The 24,942-nt window shown below is 38.9% G+C and overlaps 1 protein-coding gene across 2 annotated transcripts in view; it reads left to right on the top strand.

Moving 5' to 3' along the window:
• The window catches only part of RBMS3 (RNA binding motif single stranded interacting protein 3), a 1,487,986-nt gene that overhangs the window by 442,650 nt on the left and 1,020,394 nt on the right, over positions 1-24,942 (top strand). For both annotated transcript variants that reach the window (XM_073222890.1, XM_073222891.1), the window contains one exon: positions 6,878-6,946. In XM_073222890.1, the coding sequence (XP_073078991.1) occupies positions 6,878-6,946 (69 nt within the window). The remainder of the gene's footprint in view (positions 1-6,877; positions 6,947-24,942) is intronic.

The raw sequence follows: 24,942 nt of genomic DNA on the forward strand, positions 1-24,942 counted from the left end.
GTATGTGTACAAGATAATTTCCGAGAATGACAGGAGCTGTGAAGAAATGACAATAGGGCAATGGGATAAAGGTTGACCGTGGGTGGCCTCACGTGTGGTTCTTTGGGGGCATGGTGGGAGAGAAAGGAGAGGAAGGAGCCCCCTGAGGAGAATCTCCTCCATCTTTATAAGCCCTGTTGCTAGAAGAGGGCTTTGCATGCCCAGGTGTGCAAGGAAATGCTTGTGAAGTTCAAGTGCACAAGGGCCAAAGAACTAGGCAACAGAAACCCTGGGAGCCCCACTTGATTTTAGTAAATATGTATGGTATGCATTCCCTGAGGAAGATGGAGTCTGTATTATTCTACATCTGCTGTTTGTAAACAAAGCACAAAGACTTGGTTATGTCTCCTGAAACAAGACTCATTTATTTCTCCTCCATCCCTGGAAAATAAATAAAACCAAGAGGCTATTGAATAGAGTTACTAAATCAACCTTTGGTACTTAATTGCATTGAGATTTTCTTCCTCTTATTTTTTGCAGTGAGGCTAGCTTCGGCTTACTTTATTTTTCATTTTGTAAGGGAATGAGAACACAAGGAGTAACTCACCCAATTTCAGATTTCACAACTTCAGAGGGAGGAGCATGGAGATTTTGGAGGTGGCCTGGAGGAGGGGCGGTAAGACGGCAGAAAGCCTGGAAACTAGGACACACAAAGGAAAATGTAAAAGGTTAAATACAACCAGTTGATTTAATCGAGAAAAGAACACCAAAGATTGCTTAGCATTAAGAAGAGAAAGAGTATATGTGAGCTGCTTGTCATATGCCCTAATGATGTGGGCTTTTATTGAAACTGAAAGATTTAGGTCAACTTTTAGGTACCATTCCTTACAACACAACTATTACGATTCTCTGTAGCATTATGAATGTGATAGAACTCCTTGACCTAGCTAGTTTGGCCCAGAGTTCTGGGATTCCATAATTGAGCTCAATAATTTCTTCTTAAAATGAGGATAATTAGTCTGTGGCTGTGTTTATACAGGTTAAGGAGGACAGAAACTCTTCCTTACACATCTCATGGACATGAATAGTGTAGGTCCTCAGTAAATATGCTGAATCCTTGTGGCAATGCATATTGGAATACATGTTCCAGAATATCACACCTGTATTGAGGAAATCATGCTGTTCTTTCAATAGCAAAATTGTTAAAGAGGCTCTAGAACTTCACCCCACACCCTTTTTTTCTTTATTAATTTCCTTTCCTGCACTTGCGTGGTATGCATAAGTACTTGTGATTTTTTTGGTGGCTACTTATTAAGGTGTACGTGGGTAGAAAACTTACACTGCTTTTACTTTACAAAGTTTCTTGCCTAGGAAGAAGGGGTTTTGAGTCAGCTCTTCTTACCTTCCTTGCTTATTAAAAACATTACTGCTGTCTAGGTTATTTGCTTTCTTCGGTTCTGTGTCTTGCATGATTCATCTCATAGGGTTTGGAAGCATGATTTTCTATCTGAAATTAATGTCTAAAGAGTGATGTCTGTCATTCAGAGTTCAGCCTATCTGAATAACCCATACTGATTCCTGGATCATATTTGTCAATGAGTTTTTGTGCTAAGATGTTAGATGCAGATGTCTAATGGGCATGTTCCAACTCCATTTATTGGTTTTTCATTTTTTGTTCTTCAAATACACTCAAGGCTTAATGCAGGAAAAACTCCAGCTACTGAAAAATGTACATGTTCCTGAAGTTCCTCGTCTTGTGATGATGGGCAATTAGGCTTGGAGGAAGCTGGCCAAGCCAAGGACGGTTGTGAGACAGAGGATGGCAGCTGCCTGGCTGGCTGGCAGTCTCGCTGCAGCATCTGGCAGCTTTCCTCTGTCATGAGCTGCCATTGAATTTGGTTCGTCTTCCAGGTTTCTGCATAGCACTTTTTCCCCCCTCTGTTTAACAGAACACTCTGTGAAGGAGGAGCCCTCCTAGTAGCACTCTGCATGCTTCTGTCACTAATACTCTAGGCTCACCTCCACCTAAAGTCCCTTCTCAATGATGTAAGTAACCTGGATTTCTGCACACCTCACAGCCTGGGGAAGGAAGGGAGAGAAAGAAGATGTACAGTGGGATTAAGTATTTTTGTCTCAATTTTCTATGACTTAAGCTTCTCACTGCTTTTATAGATCATCCAGTTCTTTTAAAGTCACCTGACAGTATTTCCAAAATGTTTCATGCAGTATAACATGCACCCATTAACCAATGTGCTGGGGACAGTCTGCCATTTACTTTAGCTATCAATAGTTTCAATATTTTCTGTGAATCCATATTGAGGAATTCTCTGTCCTAATATCTTAAAGTCTGGGCCAGTGGTGCTATACATTCTAAGATATTAGCAGCAACTGGAACTCTGGAATTCTACCAGGTTTTATTGTATTTGCCCTAAAAAATGTAAATTCATTGTCTGTGTCTCCTATTGAAGCAGTTTCTTATACTTGCCAAAGTTGAATAGAGTTAAGTTTATGGAAACTATTAATTAATTTGATGTATCCTGAGCACTTATTATATTCCAGGTACAGACATGCCTGGTCTCATGAGTAAATAAGATCCAGACCCCACTTGCTTCCCACTTTCCCTGTGACTGTGTAATGTGTGATCTATAAGCAGAAGCTACATTCAGAAGGCAATTGCAAGACCGTGTGATGAGAACCTTGATAAGGGTTAAGTCTTACTGTGTTGGAGCATATCAGAAGGGCAGCAGCCCATTTTTGGTATTCAGGGGGAGTTTTGCAAGGGCAGGAGTTGGGGAGGGGCAGTGGGGGTATGGGTAGGGGTGGAGGTAAACAGTGAAATTGAAACCCTTACCCAACCATTTAACTGGGCTGCTGTGGTTCAAGGTTCAGTCTATATCAGTAGATTAAAAATCAGATTCTTTTTCCCTAAACATCTTCCCACAATTTCCAGAAATATTTTTCTGGAGTTTAAGAGTTCATTTGATCTGTTTAGAGAAAACTACTATAAATAACCGTGGGCCTTCATGCCTCTTCCTCATTCTGGTCCTTCAATGGATGCATGTAGCAGTAGAAGACAGTGATGGGATTATTCTGGGGTTTTTCTTTCCTTCTAAGATTTAATATGAATCAATCCAGAGCATCTTTAAAATTGCAAATTGATGGATCCCACTTCCAGAGATTTGTAAAGTCCTGGGATCAGAGAATTTGCATTTTAAATTAGCATGCCTCATCATGCTAATCTGGGTACTGCCCTTTGATTAACCACTGGTTGCTAAGGGTACTAGTAGGAGAATGAGGATATGAACAATTATTTATTTATTTGGTTTATCAGGTGAGTTTATTTTTGTCTAGGGTGAAATCCAAACTATATGCTATGGCTAGTTTATTAAAAAACACATCAAGGAAACCTAACCAGATTTTGTGTTTTGTGTATGAGACTGATTTTTGAATATGGCCACATCCATCAGAAGCTCTGGTAAATTCTGAATGTTGTCATGACTTTAAGATTTTTAATTCACATTAACTGGTTGTTTTTGTTGTTTCTGTGGCCTTTTACATTTACCCTGAGCACTAGAAAGGACATGAAGTGTGTGAATCACTAGACTGCAATTACCATTATAAAGTTAATTAACTTGGGTCAATGCTGAAATGCAGTGTGACCTCTAGGAAAAGGTTAAGCATGGACATGGAAGTATGGAGATACTTATCAAGAAGGGCTAGATATGCATTTCATATGGAGTTATTGCATGCAAATCCATGAGTGTCTATTTTCTGCCCTTCCTACTTCAAGGTTCCTTAATAATTTGGGTCCTATGGTACAAGTCACATATCTTACTTTTATTTCAAATGCTTTTTGAATGTCAGTATCTTAACTTTGATTACTAAGAGTTTATTTTGATTAAAAAAACAAAGCTTTCAAGAAGACAAGAAATCAGTATTGGTGAGGATGTGGAGGAAAGGGAACCCTTGTGCACTGTTGGTGGGAATGTAAATTGGTGCAGTCACTATGGAAAATGGTATGGAGGTTTCCTAAGAAATTAAAATAGAAATACTATAGAATCCAGTAATTCTTCTTCTGGATATAATATATCCACATTAAATAAAACCAGGAGAGTGAAGAGGTATCTGCACTTCATGGTTATTGCAGCATTATTCACAATAGCCAAGATATGGAAGAATCTAAGTATTCATCAATGGATGAGTATGTGAGATACATACTCATACATGTGCGCACACAATGGAACAGAAAAGAATGGAATCCTACCATTTGCAATGACATGGATGGACCCTGAGGGCATTATGCTGAGTGAGATAAGTCAGATTTGTCAAATAAAGGCAAATACTGTATGATACCACTTACATGGGGAATCCAAAAAACTGAACTCCTAAAACCAACTGGTCAAATAAATATGAAATAGGCACAAGGAAAAAACACTGAGCTCATGAAAACAGAGAAAAGAATGGTAGTAACCAGGGTCTTGGGGTATGGGAATTGGGAAGATGTTTATGGATTCAACCTCACAACTAGTAGATAAGCCCTGGAGATCTAATGCACGTGTTAGAGAATAAAGTCAATAGCACTGTATTTTAAACTTGAAAGTTGCTAAGAGATAGATCTTAATAGTTCTCACCAGAAAAAAGGAATGATAAGTATATACCATGATAGAGGTGTGAGCTAACACCATGGTGGTAATCATATTGCAGTATGTAAACATATCAAAGCAAGACCATACACCTTAAACTTATAGTGTTATATGTCAATTATATATCATTTAAAAAACCCCAAAGCTTTAGTATTCTAATAATAAATATAAAACTTATTGTTACAATTTTAGAAACCTATATTGTGGCTTGATAAAGTGATGAGTTATGTTCTTAAAGCATGTCTTGAAAGTTAGCCTGATGATGAATTCTAAAATCTTGTGATTTCAGGAGGCTCTGTTGAAGCCCAAAGCACTGGGGTAGAAACCCAGCTAACAGACCCTTCCTGCAAGTGCAAGGAAGCCAGAATCTGCTAAAATATTCAGACAAAGGGCTATTCTGGATTATTAACATTTTCTAGCTAACTGAAGTTGAAGAAGTTTCTTTGGTATTTTAAACACATAATATTGAAATGAATCTAATATTTCCATGGAAATTCAGTGTCACCACTATAATCAGTAATCACTTATATGCTCTAAAAGTGCAGATTCATTTAATTGAATGGATTTGGGGCTGGATGAGACAGGAGCATGGGAGCTGCTGTCTAATTTAACGTTACCTCACAATTAGGAACATGGCATCAGAGAAAGTACCTGGTCATGCATTGGTAAAGTCTTATCGATATGAAATGTATTCCTATTGCATCTTAGTAAAGAAATGATGGTGAAGCTTTTATTTAACTTCTAGCCACCTCCTTGGTAGTTCTCCCTTTAGCCAAGTTGAAAACTGAAATGCTCCTCTCCTGCCTTGCTGTAGGTTCCAATCCTATTAAGTTCAGTGCAGCAGGAGAGCAGGGGTGGGTGGGGGTGCTGAGAGCTGATCCCAGGCCTGCCTCCTCAGGCAGGCAGATGCTGGAGGGAAGAATTGAGCAGGCAGAGCACAGCATTTAGTCAGCATGCCAACCTCCCTGTGGCAGAGATTCAGGAAGGCTGTCAGAATCAGCAAAGGCCAACACAGAATTACAAGGGCTCCTGAAAGGCAGATGGAATTCAGTGATGTTGAATGCAGGAGGTGGCAATACTTGATTGGTTTAGTGATCATTTTCCAAACCTACTGATCATTTCTTATCTTCATGCTTCTGTCATTACGTTCTCTCTGCCTGAGGCATCCAGAAGTTCCTGAGGAATGGAAATCTTGTAATTTGACTGTTAATTTGAATAAACTAGGAAAGTGTATCATTACATTTTGCAAGTAATAGAAAGTGTGATTGTAGTCAATTAAGTAAGGAGGGTTTAGGCAAAAGTAGTAGTCTGAATCTGTGGTTCAGAGGCATAGCAAGATGGGGGTTAATTTCTCTGCTTTTCTCTTGGCCTTTTCCTCTTGGGCACAAAACAGTTGCCCAGCTCATGTAGCAAGACTATATTTAGAGAGGAAGAAGAGTAATGGGGAAGGTACAAGCCTTATCTTTTTACCCTTTTATCAGAAAAAATGAAGGGATTCTCAGAACTATCCCCTTCCCCTCAAGAATTATACTCATGTCTCCTTGGCCACAGCTAGTGGGATGGAATGCTGAGAGAGTGAATATGTCGTTTTTCTAGCCTCTATGATAGAAGTTGGCAAAGAAAAATGGTATTAAGAATGGTTTTGGATGAGCTAGTCTACAGTGAGCTTGTGGCAATCCATAAGCCCAGGGAGCTGGAAGCAATAGTGTGGCCACGTCTTTCCTAAAATGAAAGATCTTTTTTACAGTCAGAATAACTGACTCCAAATGGCTTTACTTATCAACTTGGATGTTTGCCGACCAGTTTTGTTTCAAGCGGAAGCTTATAATAATGTGCCTTATTTTCTGCTTTTTGAATTAATGCCTTGCACATGTGCAGCATTTTACTGTACACAGTGCTTCACACCTATTATAATATTTGAGCCTCACATGAACCTCGTAACCTAAAAATTATTATCCATGTCTCACGGAAGAGAAAGTTGAGACAGAGCACACTTGGGTGACTTGTACCAGGCCCAGCAGCTAGTGTAAGCTGAGACTTGAGTCCAGATGTTTTGATTCTAGTGTCCATGTTATTACACTTAGGAGAAGATGTTTCAAAAGAAATGAAACAGAAAGATTGAGGTTCAGACAGAGTCTAAGATGTGTTAATTTTTGAAACTGTAGACATCGAATAAATAATTTGTTTCAGGAAATATGAAGTATTTTCAGATCATGTGAAGGCATGAACTCTTTTTTTCTCTCTCTCTTTTTCAGAGATCCTCGGCCAGCAAGTCCTCAGGTGCCGCTTCCTATAGCAGATGGTCCAGTTCACAGCCACATCAGGTGACATGCTCGTTTTAAGAACCTGATCACGCTTGTTGTCCTTGAAGTGTGCTTACTCTTACATGTTCTGTCTCCAGGCAAATGTGGAGGGTATCGGGCTCTGTCTGTTCCCACCAGAAGGGGGCCCCCTTGAAAAAGCGCTGTGCCGTTCCTCGCTGTTTGCTTTTCTGTGCCACGTGTTTTGGGACAGGGCTCTGTGAGGGGGACAGTGACAGGAAACAGCCGAATTTCCACGTTCAAAGCCTTCCTCAGTGGATAGCTAAGAGAATCAATCCAGCAGTTATTGAAAGTGAATTTTGCCTTGTCTTTCTTCAACCAAAGGTTATCCCTTTCTGCATCCTTTTATCCAGGAAATGGTGTTGGTGTACATTCCCATGTGTACTTGCACTCGTGCGCCCATGCAGCGTAGATGCCAATAGATCAGAAGATGTGCTGGTGTGCAAGGAATCCTTCTTTTCCCTTCGCTTCTCATTTTAAATAACAACTGCTATTCAGGTCAAACGATCCTAAACATTTAGCCTCTTTAGAGGAAGTTAAGCCAGCAGGGGGCTGTAGTCTCTCTGTGTAAACCAAGAAGGCCCTTTTCTGTTGGTGAATAATTTTTACAGGTGACACACTCAGACCACATGGGCTTCTCTTTGACTCTAAAACCTGACTAGGACTTGCATTCAAACTAGCTGTGAGTTATGAAGGCAAAAGGAAAGAAACTCCCATTTGTCATTTGTTGTATTGGTCAGAATCTTTTCTGAGCCTTTTCAGGTTACAGAGGCTTGGCTGCAGTAATTATAAGAGAATCACACTATAAATGGTTTATATTCACATTTTCTCCCTCATTTTATTGACTTTCTGTAGAAATTTAGCTTTGGTGATAGTTTACTCCAGCATCAGCTTATTGTGAGAACTCTTGTATACTACTTTTATCCTTTCTTTTTTGCAATTAGAAACTGATGTTTCAATAAGGCAATACTGAAGAAAGTTAATAAGAGAAAATAAATAAGAATAATAAGAAAAATACATTCTCCCATTTTATCACAGTGCCTATTTTTATATTGAATTGGCTGGTGGAAAAAACAGTTGAGATGATGCCCCACCTCTGTTGGCATCAGCTTTGTGTGGGTGCTATAGTTCCTGGTCATTTGGGAAGGCTGTGTTGCTTGGTGCATGTAGGCTGGGAAAAGAGGTGGCACAGCCAGTGGAGCAGTGGCACCCATCAAGGACAGTGGCTTTGAATATCCAAGTTTCCTTTATGTAGGAGAGTTACCAGAAATGGGTTTCATTTTTACCCTCTCATGTGTTGAACGGAATGTGGTTATATTAGGAGACTTTCAGTCTTAGCAGTGTCTTTTAGATTGGGGACATAACTTGATGGCATTTCTAAATGGTACCCTGATTAAAGCTAACCTTGGTGACATTTCTTTTGTACTGAGGATTCCCTGTGACTCTAACTGAGGGGAGTGGTACAGTTCTTCTATTTTGTAAGTTTCCCTGGTGATTATCTATTGTGCTGGTCCTTGGTTTGTTTGTTTTCAGATGTACTCCAGGCCCTTGACATCTGTCCCAGGTTCCCTTGCTAAATGACTGTTAAATACTTTTTCCCAAAGGGAGGCATTGTAAGCAGATTGGAAAGAGCTGGAAAGGTAAAAACCAGGATATATTTCTCTCTCTCTGTTGCTTTGGGTAGTGTATCCCCATGGTCTGAGCCTCCACGCAGCTCCAGCTCCCTTGAGGCAGCTCTGGCTTCTGGCCTATAGGTACAGTCTCCTTTGTCCCCCAGCTCTAGTGGGGTAGCAGCCTCCCCCACCCTTCTGTGTCTGGTTTAGCTCCCCTAACACCCTTAACACTAGTTCCCTGTATTAAATTCCTTCTCTTGGACTGCCTGGGGTGGGCTCTGTTTTTCCAGCTGTTTTCTGACTGACACACCTACCATGACATGATATGCTTCATTCTTTTGTCCTATAACAGGGGCTTGTAATTTTAGCAATATAATGTGAATTCTTACAGGATCCCCAGCCTTGCAGCTGCTGAACGCTCTGAGGTTTATCCTCTTGAGCTGGCATGGTAGGTGGTGATCCTTTTATACCCCTATTCCAGACAGAATAATTATTCCTCTTCTTTGTTACTCAGGGTCTAATCCTTCCCTTTCAAATTTGTGTTTATTACAAAAACCTTTGTTTTTTTGCGTGTTGGCAATATAATAGGCTTATTGGCTTCAGTCTTTGAAAGTAACAACACAGATTCTCAGCCTGAGGTTGAAAGTACAAGTGCAACTCAGTCCTGGATTCCAGCTTTGTGTATTCCTCTGATTTTTTGGCATCGGCAGAACATTTAGAAACAAAATCTAGTCGTGGATTTATATTTACTGAGAAAAGTGGATCTTTTCCTGTTTGCTTTCAGAACACCATGTGTAAACCTCAGATAGACACAACCACAGATAGAGCACTGAGTCAATCCGTACACAGGCAGATATATGCTCACTGGAGAATTCATATAATCATTCCTTGATCATTATCATAGATATTTGTTGAATGTGTGCTATTTCTTTACATGCACTATCTCATTTATTCTCTCAACATCTCTGTGATAAGGATGCAATATTTTACAAATGATGGGACTGATAACCTGAATGTTCAGCTTGTCCAATGCCATAGGGTTGGTGCTTTCAGATTCCAGAGCCAGGAGTGATACAATCTCTCTAAAGTTTTTAGACTAAATTAAATTAACACTAAATTAAGGCCACTGAAAACCATTTCCATAAATGACCAGACACAAATTTTGACCTTTAGGTACTATTTCTACTCTGAAATTATTTTGCATAGTTAACTTTCTTTGTTGAACCAATGCTTATATCCACTCAAGTGTAAATAAGTCTATTTGCAAATAGACAACTTCCCAAACATAGATCTTAATATGTATGTACTAATAAATTTTTTTTAATTCATCATTTATTTATTTGGAATAATTTAGGAACAAATTTGTAAGAAAAAGGTATCTCCTCCCATCATTTTTCAGTTTTTAAGAAATGCATATAGTTTTATATGCGTACAAATATCTATCACGTCAAAGTCTTGAACTTTGAATAAATGAAACAGACAAAGGAGAATGGTGACTGGCTGCCTGGTATCTTCAAATCTGAAGCCCAATATGATAAACTGAAATTGTGATTTTTTTTATGCCTATTTGTACTTCTCTTTGGAAAAGCTTCACATTTCCCATCTTATCTTTTCTCTCATTTTCAGAACATTCCTTATAAATATTAAATAGCCATCTTCTTGTGGCTTAGAAATGAAAAGTTTATCCTTTGGGTGATTGGCTCTAATCCAAGCACTGGGTATTAAAAACCTTCAGTGTAATGGTTTGGCAAATAACAATCAATTATTGATTGATTACTGTTTCTTTAACCCTTAAATAAACTTTATGTTTTGAGTAGTTCTTGGTAGGTGAGAACCTTAAAATTCATCTCATGAACAGGAAGAACCACTGAATTTAAAAAAAGATATGATATGTTAAGAAGAGACAATTTACTCAAAATAACTCAACCAGAAATTTGAGTATCATTATATTCTAGTGGCAGATGAAACTGACAGCGTTCAAGGCTGACAGTTGAAGTTTCAGTTATCTGGAAGTTACATTGTTATCTGGTGTTACATGAGGGAAGAAGAGAGTACTCTGTTGTTTTACTATGTTTGTGTAATAAGAGAAAGGATAGTGAAGCTCATTGGTAAAAGGGTACAGTGGGTATTTTTCCCAGCTTATATAATGTAGTCATACCTGAATATGAAAATCCATGTACTTAGCACATAGTAGGAGCTCATAAAGCATTTGTTGAGTGAATGAATAAATTGTATGAAATGACAGCAGGAAGAGAATGGGGCAGGGGGACCTCAAACCCATATTTATTTTTCTTTCCTTCCAATCATTAGTTTCTACCTTCTTCATAGAGGCTCACATCGAAGCTGATAATTATGAACTGACAGAGGTAAAATGCACTTTGCCTCATTTCTGGTGTTGGTTTTGATAGGAAGCATTGTGGAGGGAGAAGTAGAGGCTGCCAGAGGCCAGGAGAGCTCATACAGTGAATCACTGGTGCATCTGATGTTATGCCTTCAGGTTGTCCATTGTAGGCATTTTAGGAACTACTGTGGTCACCATGAGATCTCAGTGATGAGACAGCGGCGGTGAGACCCTGTATATGCTTACTTGGTGCTCTGAACTCCCAGTTTATTCTGATGCAGGATTTTGAACACAACTGACCCCTTTGTCTGTGTGTGCATTTGTTGAGGTTTGTGATTTTCAATAAAAACAAAGGATTTATTTTATGCATATAAAGACCACCAGGAACACATATGTGTTAATCCAAATCTGATGTTATTACACTTGTTGTCACTTGTGGCCATAAAGGAGACAGCATACCACGGAAAATGAGGGGTCTGAGAAGGGATGCTCTTGTTGGGAAGGGCTGGTTTTGGGGTACAGGCTCATGTTAGGTGATGTTAGCGAAAGTGGATTTTGTTCTGAAATGAGTAGTGCTGGGAAGTGGGGGCAGTTCTATGATTGACTATGTCACTTATTTTATCTAGAAGGTGAGAGAAATGGAGTGGGTGAAAAAAATCAGCAGTCATGTTACCTCGGTGAAGGCGATGTTTGGTCACTTTTCTGAGTTTGACAGTGGACTTGATTTTCTCTCTGCTTGGATGTAACTGTAGTGTTTTGGTCTTACTCAATACAGGTTATGCAGTAACCTTGCCTAATCTGATGTTGATGTTCATGAATTGTTTTTGTTAAGAGAGAACTCCTTGGCCTAGGGGCCAGCACCGACAGTCTGCCTGAGACAGCACTGTTACACACACACACACACACACGCACTTTACATGATTGCATCTGTACTCTCCTCCCAGGTCTTTGCCTTCCTCCCGATTTTTGCACTCATATTTGAGAATATGACCTGAAGAGCAAAGTGGCAATGCTCTTAACTAGAGTTGACATCCAGCTGACATCCTAGCATTATAAATCTAGAGATCAGGGAAGATCTGCAATACCAATTCTTACGCATTTGCAAGCTGTCATGTCCCATTTGCAGCTTTTTTAAAAGGATAAGGGAAAAAGTGTGGAAAAGCCAACTTGACACAGTATAAACTCTTACAAATTTGAGCTTGCATTTGAAAATAAACCATTTAGAGTGTAGAAAATCAGGGTCTGATTAAATGAAATGTGTGATTAATGACAGCTTTTCTTCATAGATGGCACCCCAGTGAACCGTGCCTCCTGGTACTCACAAACCTTTGGGTCCTTTCCTCTTTTTGAAGCTTAGCTAGCCAGCTGACTTGATTTAGGCCACAGTGAAGTGACACTGTGGGACTTCTGAACCTCAGTACTAAGAAGCCTGCAGTTTTGGCCTTGTGGTGCTGGAATGCTTACTCTAGAAGAACCTCTCTTTCATGAAGAAGCCCAACCATCTTGAGAATACCATGCTGTTTGGAAGCCCAGGCTAGTCTTGTGGAGAGTTGCTTGGGAAGACACATGCCCTCCCAACCCCCAGCTGTTTCAGCCATCCCAGCAGAAGTATGGGACCTGTGAGAAAAGATGCCTTCAGAGGATTCTAACCCTAGCCACCATCTGATAAGGATCATACAAAAGACCCCAAGTGAAACTGCGCAACTGAGCCTATCTTGCAGTTTGTTATGCAGGAACAGATAACTAAAACAATGACTCACCTTAAGATAAACATTGCTGTTATCCATAGCAATGGCTAGGGAAGTGTTGGCAGTTAAAAGGTCAGCTGTGCTGGTTAGAATGAATTGCTAATATTCATTTGCATTAATCATGCCTCTTCTATGAAAATGAATGCTGTTTATTGCTGGAAAGTATTAGATAACAATTTCATCTTCATTTTATTATCAAATTGTTGAATAAGTATGTCCAGGCATATCATTGGCATTTTAATTCTCATTCAGTGCTCAGTTCAGATTCTAGGATTTAAGACCCTGGAAATTATGAGCTGTACTTTTATTGAAGTGTTGTCCAAAGGAGTGGTTGGGATATAGTGGACACAGTAGTATTAACCACATATTCCATTTGCTCCCCTAGATTACTCTTTGCCTTGCAGTCAGGTGGTACTGTCTGACAAATTTCAGCCAATGAAAGTTAGCAGAAGTGACATATCGCTTATGTTCTGAGACAACAGAAAGCCCAGTTTCTATTGCCGACATAGTGTTGAGGGAGCCAGGTGTTGCAGATGGTACATTTACAAGATGACAATCTCCACTGGCCTGGATCCCTAGGTGAGTGAGGGGAGTGGCGAGCATTGTTAATCCTTGACAGACAGTCATGTGAGCTGGAAACTAGCCTTAGTTATTCTTAAGCCACTGAGATCTGGGGGGTTAATTTGTATTGGTAGTACAGTCCAACTGTAGTGATATCTCAGAAGCTCCATTACATCTATCCCAAGCCATTCAAAATTAACTTGAAATCTAAATAAAAATAATGCAGTTTCTATAAAAATAGAGCTTGAAGACAGAATTCCTGATTCTTTCTTCAATTAGATTTATATCCCTAAGTCCCTCAATATAGAAATTCTGGCAACAGTACTATTTATTTACTTGGGTAATTTGAGAACACTTGACACTCAAATTATTCTCAAATCAAGTTGTTTTTATTTTTCAAGGTAACTTTGTAGCAAGTTGTGAATATAATAATTTATAGGAGGACTTGAAAATATTGATTCAATAAATGTAGCATCAATGAAAATAACTAAATTAACTTTCTTGCTTTTAAAATGCATTAGAATGGAATTTCCAAACATGCATGAAAGTAGAGAGGATAATGTAATGAACTGAGCTGCAACAATTACCAACATATGGGAAGTTTTTCAAATGTAAGTATTGGCTACATAGAATTTTATTCTGTTGTGATCATCCTTTCAAAGATAAGATAATCAATACTCTTTCCCCCTCAACCACCTCCAAAAATAGATCTGAATTTTCTATGAACACATGTGCTTTGTGGTCATGATAGATCTTCTGTATTTATTAACAACTTTGCCCTGTAGGGATAACTTCAGAATATTGTGCTAGGATGGCTTATGTATATAGGGTGTCCGTTTCCCCCAGTGTGATCAGGGTAGTATTGCAATAATTATTAATAGCACCTCTCTCATTCTCTAAATTGTCCTAATTTGGATAACAAATTATATGGTCACCCTCATTATTAAACAAATGTGCCCTCTCCCATATATAGTTTGTCCTGTTTTTGGCCTTTTTCCATCCCCCAGAACTGGATTCTGTATCTTAAATCTGCAAGACTCATATAAGTCTAAACCAATCATAATCAATAAAGCCCATCCCAACATCTGGGGACACTTTGAATATCTTTAGTGTCTGAAATGTCTTTGGCTTCCGCCATAAAATGCCTATCTAGGACCAGCTACATAATTTGTGAGTTCCAGTGGAAAACATAAATAATTATTGGGAGTTTCAAGGTGGTGACAGGAAAGCATTAAACCAAGTGTGGGCTCTTCTAAGCAGAAGATGCTGTGTGACAGCCCAGGTGGCACACCTGTGAAGCCAGCCCTTGGCCTACCCTTCCCCCACCAACAACCCCTCACTCTACTCCTAGTTCCCCATGTTGACCAATTTCAGGACTTCTTTCCTGTACTAAACCCTCTGCTGTAGTTTGTGCAGTTAATGTATTCCTCAATCCCTCTCTGTGGGTTGGAATGCTGCCTATCTAGCTATTGTTAACTATCTAATGAGTACTTAAGATTACTAATGAGTGTCAGAGCCAGAATTCCAATGCAAATGTGCTTGATTTCACAGTGAATGATCATAACTTTCTACTGTTCTGACTCTTAGCCCTTATGGCCTAGCTAACTCTGTGGAGTTCTCACCCTGGTCCAGAATTCCAAAGAATGGAATTTAATAATTTGTGAACAGATGTTATGAACAGGAAACAAGATGTACTTTTACAGCTCTCTGCGTTCTCATCAGTCACCTGGAACTTGTCTTTGATGCGTGTACTGTCTTAGTTGTACCTTCACCCTGCCTAAATCCCCTCTCCCTAATCATTAGGCTTTCCGAAACAAGCCTTGAGTTTGAACTTTGTGGATCTCCTGGGCTAACCTCTGTATCTAACTTAATTTCACCCTCCACTCTTATATTTGTTTCTCTGTCTCCTGGTTGCAGTATGTGGCTTGAGTCTGAACTGGTTTTGTCCATGAACATCTGTAGTTAATTTGACCATGAAGACTTTTAGAAGTGGAAAAAAAGCATGCACAATCTTTCTATGTAACCAACTTTTATCTCCTCTAAGAGGAGGAACTGAGAAAAGGGAACCCTCGTGCACCATTGGTGGGAATGAAAATTGGTGAAGCCATTATGGAAATCAGTATGGAGTTTCCTCAAAAAATTAAATATAAAACTACCATATGATCCAGCAGCTCTAACTCTGGGTATTTATCCAGAGGAAATGAAATGTCTGTCTTGGGAAGATATCTGCACCCCCATGTTCATTGCAGCATTATTTACAATAGCCGAGGTATGGAAACAACCTAAGTGTCCATCCCACAGGTAGATGGATAAAGAAAATGTGATACATACATATGTACACACACATACAATGAAATAATAAAAAAAGAAAGAAAACCTATTATTTCCAATAATATGGTTGAAACTTCAGGACATTATGCTATTTAAAAAAAAAAAAGCAAGTAGGTAGAATGAGATTGCTTCATGATAGCTATTTCCTTGAAGTAATTTCAAAATTTGTTTCAACTTTAAAATGAACAATCTTAGTGAAAAAGCTGGGAGAATTAAAGAGGAACAGAGAAAAAAACAATTTAAACAGTGCCAGTGGTTCCACTGGTCTTTCTCTTCAATAAACAGAAGCCCTGGTGAGATGACTTGATACATCTCCTATTACCCAAAATGTCTCAGGTACTTTAAGCCCCTCATGAAGTGACTGTCTTGCTGTCTTCCATGTGATTTTACTCTTCAAAGATGCACAATTTTTGGTTGATATAACTCATAAATGTAAACCATTAGTCATTGGATCCCAAAACTACCATAAATCTGTTTTATCTTTGAAGGAGAAGAGAAGGTGTTGAACATACTGAGAAATACACATTGATATCTGATGCGATGCCTTCTGAGTGTATTTTCCAGTGTAGTATTGATGGCATTCAATTTTGCCTTATATATTGTCTGTGGAACTTAACCTCTGTTAAGACAGGTCTCCACCTGCTTCAATATAAATGTTGTACTTATCCAGTTAAAAGAACTCACTTGGACTAAAACTCTTTTGAGTTCCTTGAAGATAGCTGCTAATGAAAGAGAGAGGTCACTGGGGGAGCTATGCTTTCTTAGCAGCCAAATACTCAACTCTCTCATTAAGGAGTAAACTCAGATTTCTTCTTGATTTTTTTGTGTCATAGTAAATAGTGGGATTTCTGTCAAGTTAGTAAAAGGCAGCATTAATATTGAAATAAAAAATGAGGCTTAGGCTAACCTTTTCAAAGATTATTGCTTTTCTCTCACTTACCAACTTTACATTTCCCTGTATGGCCCTGGAAGATGGCTGGTTAGCCAGAGACGGGTAAGATTCCTCAAGGGAGGAACAACCTAAGACAGGCACAGTTGCAGGGGGGCCATTAGGTGAGAAATTGGGGATCAACAGAAGTGAGGCTTAGAACCTCACCACCCCTGTTTTGAGAGAAATCTTCTGCATCCATGGATATTTTGTTGCCCTTGTCTAGCTTGGATTAATACTCAGTCTATAGGCACAGACATCTACATTTGCCCTCTTACAGCACTAAATTATGTTTTCTACCTTTATCTTGCATCTACCTACCACTTCAGCATTTCCTTAAAAAAAAAAAAGGAGAAATGTGGGATTCACATATAAATCAAATATAAAAATCAAATGAATAATAAAAAAAATGAGGCTTAGAAATTGTAAGGCTCTCCTACGCTATCTGTATTGTTTTTGTTTCATCACAAATGGAGATGCTGAAGCATCTGTTACTGAATTAGCAATGCATGGGGCCATTACTGGAGCATTAATAGGTATGAGAGGCACTTAGTAAATGATTTGTGAATAAATGTTTTGCGGTGGGAAGAACTCATGGGTTGAACAAGAAGAGATGTGTGTGTGCCTGATGTGAGCACCTCAATGTCGGCTATGATAGACTCTCACTGTGTGAAGGTGGCTTCTTCACTTCCACTGCAAGGAAAGCATGGCTACATCAGTGGTCAGCAATGCTCTTGGAGGCAGTCTGTGCACTTAAGATGTGAGGGAGACCTCAGTGGAATAAGTGGAGAGGTATTTTGATGTTATATGCGACTGTGCAAAATGGGATGAATTTGGGAAACCAGGGGCCTTACTGCGCTATGAATCCACTCATCAGTATAAATGCCCATTAGCAAATTAGATCTGAATGTCTGACGTATAGTAGCACCCACTCCGCTAACATCAGGCAGGGACAAAGCTAGAAACTAAAGACAATAAAAGCCAGGAAGTTGTTCTTAGCAATTTGTGGTTCAGTGGAGATGGACTTGGTACCATCTTTCTCCAGTTTCTGACTGCTGCCTGGGGAAGGAACAGTGGCTTCACTGGCCCTGGTGCTGTGATGTGTGGTGACCTCTCCTTATATCCCTGTTGCTGCCTTCTTACTGGAGCTTGATACTGTTTGTCTTTCTCACAGCCACAGAATCTCATGAGTGTGTCTTTTTGGGATTTGGGAAATAAGCTACAGGATTTGATCTCAGAATTACATGGTTAGTCTAAAAAAATCTTTAGTTCCATAATGGGCAAAGGTTTATCAGATAAATATATTTTATCTTATTAAGATGTATGTAATATGACAGTGTGTGTGTGTGTGTATGTGTATATGAAATCTTTCACACTGGGAGAAGAAAAAATGACGAGAGGGGGCCTGTTATTTTGGATGGAAGAGGCTGGGAATTCTTGCCATATTAATAGTTAAAAGCCTGGACTCAAGACAGACTAAGCTAGATTCATATTCCAACTATGTCACTGGCTTGGTCTTGGAAATGCCCCTGAATTTCTCAATTCTTGTTTCCCTATCTGTAAAATGGGGAAAATACTAGGAACTAACTCATAGTGTATTCATGACTATTAAATGAAATAACAGTATTAAATGATAAAACATCAGCAAAACCCCTAGATTTTTTGTTTTCTGTGTGAAGCATGCCATGGTAATAGCCAAGTCACTTCCACAACTTGGCCATGGAATTGTACCTCTGGGTTGAAATTTGGTTCTGAACCATTCTTCAGTCCCATATAAAAAATGCCTCCATGTAGGCAATCTTGAGATTTAGACCAGCATTTATTGCCACCAGTTTAAGGTTGGATTGGAATCAATTTATTAATCCAAGTTGAATTCTTTTGATCCACAGGTCAAAGTAACTGGACACTCCTGATAAAGGTCATATTAGGTCTGATCACTTTCCAGAGTGTGTCTCCAGGCTAGTAAATATTTAATCAGTGATATTTATCTCTGTGACTGAGAAAGGAACCAGAAAACTCTAAGCTGTTAAGGAAACTTAGTAGATGCTCAGGATACCTAGAAAAAAATTCTCCATCTCAAAATTTATTATCCTTCTTATGGCTTATGTTGACAGAGTTGGCACTCTCTCCCTGGACAAGCTGAACATTATGGCTATAGTAAGTTCTACTTTATATAAAACTTTAAATTACACTTACATCTCACACTAAACATACTATTTTTCTATAAACATTTGGAAGAATTTTCATTACTTTGCTTTGGAAATCAATCGACTACAAGAACAAACACAATTTACGAGGGGCTATCATTTCTCCACAATTATTGTGCATACATGAGCATTCTTGCAAAGTGAGAAAAATGCAATCTATGAATTGTTTTCAAATGCAATGATATTTTATGAATACTAAATCTAACCACCGATGAAGTAGGTGGCATTAAGGCTTATAGATTTTTCTGGTCTGTATTTCGTAGGTTTTGTTTTATAGTTTTATCTTCATACTTTGGAGCCAATATCTTTGTTTTTCAGTTCTCATTCTTTTGCAGGCCCTTAGAAAGGTCATAAGCCCTGGATACTGTGTCTTTTGTTCTTAATGGATAAAATGACCTGACAGGTGACCTGCTGGAGAATATGATGTAGGCTTATGCTTGTGCAGGAAAAATTTTAAGTTTGAAGGCTAAGCAGTTTGGGCCATGATAAAAAGAAATCTAAGTATTGGCTTATATTTTATATAACATAAATACAAAAAGTGTTTGTTTTAATACAATCCCATAATTCCATTGACCAGATATACATTGAAATTGAAAATTGGGGGGTTTCAAGGAAGTTAAGACAGCATATATTCCATACACTTCATAGCAGTCCTAGAAGGGTCCTGAGTAACAATATCCTTATTGAATCCCATTAGCTTTGCTGTAGTGAAACTTACGAATATTCAGCAAATGGGTCTAAAGAAATAAAAAGCTTCAAACTAGGTCAGGTAGGACTTGCCATGAAATCTGTTTGTGTCAGATGAGGTTTTGCTGCCAAAATGACTTTTCTGAAGAAACTTTAAGCTTTCTGAGTGTTTTTCAGTTTGAAATACTATTGAGAAATGATGGACCTATGTGGCCTGTAGGCTATGAATAGCACTAGATATATTATTTGACTTAGTAGATGAAAAGGGAAGATATTAACATACTCATTTTATGGCTAGCAAAACTGGATATGGAGTGAAGGAATGATGTTTTCTTGGAGGCAGAGCAAGTAAGCCATCAAAATGAGATGAAGTCAGAGTGCCTTGATGTCCCACCCCAGGATCTTCTCAATTTTTCCATGACCTCATTAGTTATCCAAATGGCTATTTAACTTGGCCCATAATGGCAGACATTTTTTTCAGACAGGTCAGGACTTCTGCTCTTTTCAATACAACAGTGCTGTATGCACTTTCATTAGCTTCTAGTGCCCTGGGGCACTGGTTGTGTAATCGTTTTAAAAAATGCTCTACTACTTACACTTCAAACCGTACATGTGTGACATTTGCTGGGATGAGTTAGGTGTATCTGCTGCTTGCAAGGCCTGGTTTGCTAGTGTTTCCTCCCTCTGCTGGAGCTAGTTTCCTTCTTTATCTCCTCCCAGCCCTTAAAATTTCCTGCTCTGTCACACTGGCACCAGCATGCCAGTACCCACGGTGCATTTTATTGCTGCAGCTGTTTCACTTGCCTATTTTTGTTAGCACAGAGGTTAGGCTAAGAGGTGATGGCTTAAAATAATTCACCTGATGCAGTCTTCTTGGACATCTGTAAACTGAATTATTTTCACAACACCTGAGGACACCGAGAAGCCTATTCCATCACTTGTGGTATCTTTAGCAGAAAGCCAATATTAAAATTCAGGTTTTTTCTCTGTGTGCAGACATTTATACATTCCTTTATCTGTCTATCCAGGAAGGCTTTATCCAAACCCTAGTACAGAACTAGTTGCTAAGAAGGTCACATGAAAATCACTGGACAGCTGTCTCTCTGGACATGCGGTGGGAACATCATGCTTTTCCTCCCTGGCACAGCAAATTCCTAAATTAGCCTAAGCATTCACAAATTTCCAATGGAGTGAGCCAATGCATCATTCAGTTTTTTACAGCCACACATAGGAAGCCAGCAGGGAGTTAAATGCTGTGGTTAGCAGCAGTGGGCTTTTGTTAGCCCACTAACAAAAGAACCCATCCATTGGCTTGGGTTCAGAATCTGACAATTTACTAGGCTGGCTGATTTGGAGAAGTCACCTATACATGGGGTACATTTCTGGGTAGGCTTGACACTCCCCTGACTTTTGGTTCTGTTTTCTGTGAAGCGAGGGGGATAGTGTGTCTTGCCAAGGAGCTTAATGGCCATGTTTATGTATGAATTGAATCTGATGGTGACACAAACAGTGAATAGTTTTCTTTTCCCGCATTGCTGTCCTCTGACCTACTTCATCATATCTCCTTCTCATGTCTCTTGATGAGAACTGTCTTACTTTTTACTGCCTTTAACAATAAGGAGAGTACTATTTTGAGGCATTAAAAGTTTCAGTCTAGTTTAAATAAAAATTTATATAAACAACCAAAAGAATAGAAGATATTTCAAAAAGATACAAATATGTAACAAATGACCCCTAGCCAGAATATGTAATGAACTTTTGCAAATCAGTGAGAAAAAGACAAACCACCAAAAAGGAAAATGTGCAAAAGATTTGAACTGATGTTTCATAGAAGAGGATATCCCAGTGTCTGATAAACATATGAAAGGGTGTTTAAATTCATTAGTCACTAGAAAAATACATATTAAAACTACAGTGAGATATACTACTATGTAGCTTACATAAGAACTAAAATAAAAGGGCAGGAGCTACCATGTATTGAAGGACTATGAAGCAACTGGATATTTCAAGAAGCTGCTGATGGAAAGATAAATTGATTTTCCCAACACAGAAAACCCTTTGGCATTATGTATTAAAACTAGACATATTTGCCATGGCCCAGCAAATCCACTCATAGGCATATACCTAACAGAAATAGGCATATACCCAACAGAAATGCACATATATGTTTACAAAAGTCATCCTCTGAAATATTTATAGCAGTTATATCCATAACACTCCAAACTTCACTCAAATATTATATGGTAATGCAGATCAATGCTTTACAACTCAAGGCAGAAACATGGGCAAATATCACAAGTATAATGTTGAAAGAAAGAAGCCAGTCCCAAAAGACTACATATTCTATGATTCAATTTATTTGAAGTACAGAAAGAGGAAAAGCTCATCTGTAATGTAGGAAGTCATGTTTTGGGCCAGGTAATAATTGGAAGGGGTCAAGAAGGAGATTCTCGTTTCTTGATTAGGAACATGGTTACATGGAACATTAGGTTACATGGTGTGTTCAGTTTGTGAAAATTTGTCAAATTATACACTCACATGCTGTGCAGTTTTCTATGTTATACTTCAGTAAAATTCTCTTCTTTTTCCCACAGCTCTGGAATATTTTTCACTTATCCTTCCCTTTGTTCTTGTATGATCTTCCTATATCACCTACCCATTCTTTATACATTTTTCTTAGAATTAACACCCCCTTGAGCTTTGGGATTCTACAACCCAGAAGCCCAAGGAGACCAATGCTGGATAAGCTCTTCCATGTTCTTTCTTCTTCCCTTGCTCAACAGGCGTAGCTCTCTCTAGATCTCTAGTCCCTGGCCCCCAAAAGCCACCTCTGGGATTCTTGGACATGTTATATACCAGATGTGTGGCTCTTTTTGTGTTCTACAGTTTTCCCACATACCTCACCTAGAGGAAATCACAACATGTGCTTGCACAAAACTTTTGGGATAAGTTCAAATAGAGCATACAGTCCAATCACCCATAACCAGAACACAAACAATTCTTTTCATCAAAAGCCCTGAGTTCTTAAACAGATCAGTTGTACAGAAAGACATGGTGTGGGTTCTCTGGATTAAAAGAGACATATATCAAATTAAAATAAATGGGCAAGAATGAACTACCATGTCTAATGATGTGTATTTGAGTGATAAAATTATGTTTTAAAATATACACAAAAGTGATTATTATGGAGTCAGGATAATGGTTGCTTGGTGAGTGTAGGGGTAAAAAAGTTGGGATGGGAACAAGGCACTTGGATGGAGCTCCCAAGATGCATTGGTGTGACGGTTGGTTCAATGCATCAACTTGGCTAAGCCACAATGGCCAGATGTTTGATCACACATTATTCTAGATGTTTCTGTGAAGGTGTTTTTTCTGATTAGATAAGCATTTAAATCAGTAGACTCTGAGTAAAGCTGATTACCCTCTCTAATGAGTGAGCCTCATTCAGTCAGTTGAAGTCCTTAATAGAAAAAGATTGCTCCCCCAACAAAGAAGAGGGAATTCGGCTAGAAGACTGCCTTCAGATTCAAATTGCAGCATCTGGTTGTCCAGGCTGCTGGCCTACCTGCAGATTTTGGACTTCCCAGATTCCTCAGTGGCATGAGCTAATATTGCTACAACAGGCTGCTCTGAGTGAGGCAGTGAGCTAAGGGTTGAATATGCAAAGATAAAAAAGCCTTAACCTTGAGCTACCTTTAAGGATGGAGGGGTATACAAAGCTGACTAGCTGCTTGCTTCCTTTCTTTATCACCATTATCTGAAGACCAAACCTCTTCCCTTGGGACCACATGCTAAAAATAAAATTGCTCCTGTTAATCCCTTCTGGAAAAATCATCCCCTAAGGAACACATTCAAAGGTCAATATCATTTTTGTGCAAAGAACATAAAATCATTGTTAGTAGGAAGATTATGCATAAGATATTAAAAGTTAGGGTGAACAAAGATCATGGGTTTAAAACTCAATGCTAGGTAGAGTCTCCTGGTTCCTTAAAATTTATGATAAGATTAATTCCAATCCTGGTTGTGGTTCTTGAAATGCAAAGCCCTTCTTAAATGTTCCTTGGGTGGGAATGGGAAATCTGTTCTCCACGCTGGGGTTAACACACATGAAGCTTCTCCTTGACACTTCCCTCCACCGGAACGGCTAATCAAGAACTTTTATAGCATGTTTTAAGGAGCATGGGGAAGGGTTCCATTAGCTACCATACAGCAAATAACTAGGGTGTACTCAAAGCAGTGTATTCATTTTTTTTTCCTACCACCACCATCATCACTTAGCGCTTGTGGCAAGTCTTCCCAGCTCCCCTGTGGGCCAAGCTAAAATCCTCTCCATGTCTCATGGTAAGAATTTTATCACTCATCTTTTGTAGTCTTGGATTCTGCCAACCCTCATGCCAACAGGTTTGTAGGCCTTCCGCACCAGTGGTATATTTGCAGGCAAAATGATTTCCTTCTTAAGTGGAATTCTGCTACTTACTCTTGGTAACATATTGTGCACATTCATTACTGAGGACAGTAGCCAAAGCCAGCTTCGGAGACAGTGTTCTTCGTCACAGTGTATCTCCATTTTCCAAAGGTAGCAACCTCACGTAACATCCTCAAATGGAAACAGAGAAGCTGAGTTTGAGTAAATAAGGGCTGGCCAAATTTTCCCAGTGATTACTAGAACCACAGGAGTCAGGGATGAAGTACCAAAACATTGTTGTAAGGTCAGAGGAAGAGTGCCTTTCTTCTTCATGTACTCCGACGAGTGATTGTACATTTTTGCATTTGTAGTTGCCTCTTGAAATGCTCTCCCAGATGCCCTCCTGCCTTGACACATTTCCTTCAGCCTTTGCATGTTTCTTCAGTTATAAGCAACCCTGAGAAACCTTTTAAAGTTAGCTACAGAAATTTAATCACTGTCTACCATGATTTCTTCATCTTGCTTTAATAAGGTAGTTATTTCAAGGGAGTGCAATTTGAGTTTGTGTGATTACCTTTCCCACTAAATTGTAAATTATTTCAGATTTGGGACCATGCCTGATCACAGGATTTGCTCTGAAGCTATGTATGTTTCTTAACATGAGTGGTAAATAATGATGGCAGAGTAACAAGAAGTTGGGTAGATTCATCTATGAATTTTCCAGCATGTTAATGTTTTGAAATAATCAGAGGTAAGCTTTCTTACAATTAAAAAGGAAAATTTAGACATATATAAAGATCTTAAGAAAAAAACTAAAAATTTTGTCAATCTAATCTCTTATAATGCAAGAAATAGATGACTTAATAGCTTCAAAAGCTGCTAACTTTCCACTTTTAAGTTATTAGGAGAGACTGCAAGTGCAGATGAAGATGTTGCAAAGACACTTTTGTCTGTGTTTAAAAAAATCATGAGTGTAGAAAGGTATTGTTAGGTTTGTAGGGGAGGTAAGATTTTTCCTCTATCCTCTTAGGTTGGGTACTGGGGCCTGAGTACTAAATTGTCAAAAGATCTATTACCAGGAGAAAAACAAACACATTTTATGTGATGTTAATGTTTTACATGTCATGCAAGCCTTCATAGAAAAGAAGTGAATTCCCTAAGAAATGGATAGACCTGAG

Source organism: Manis javanica, chromosome 15 (genome assembly GCF_040802235.1).
Source record: "Manis javanica isolate MJ-LG chromosome 15, MJ_LKY, whole genome shotgun sequence".
NCBI lineage: Eukaryota > Metazoa > Chordata > Mammalia > Pholidota > Manidae > Manis > Manis javanica.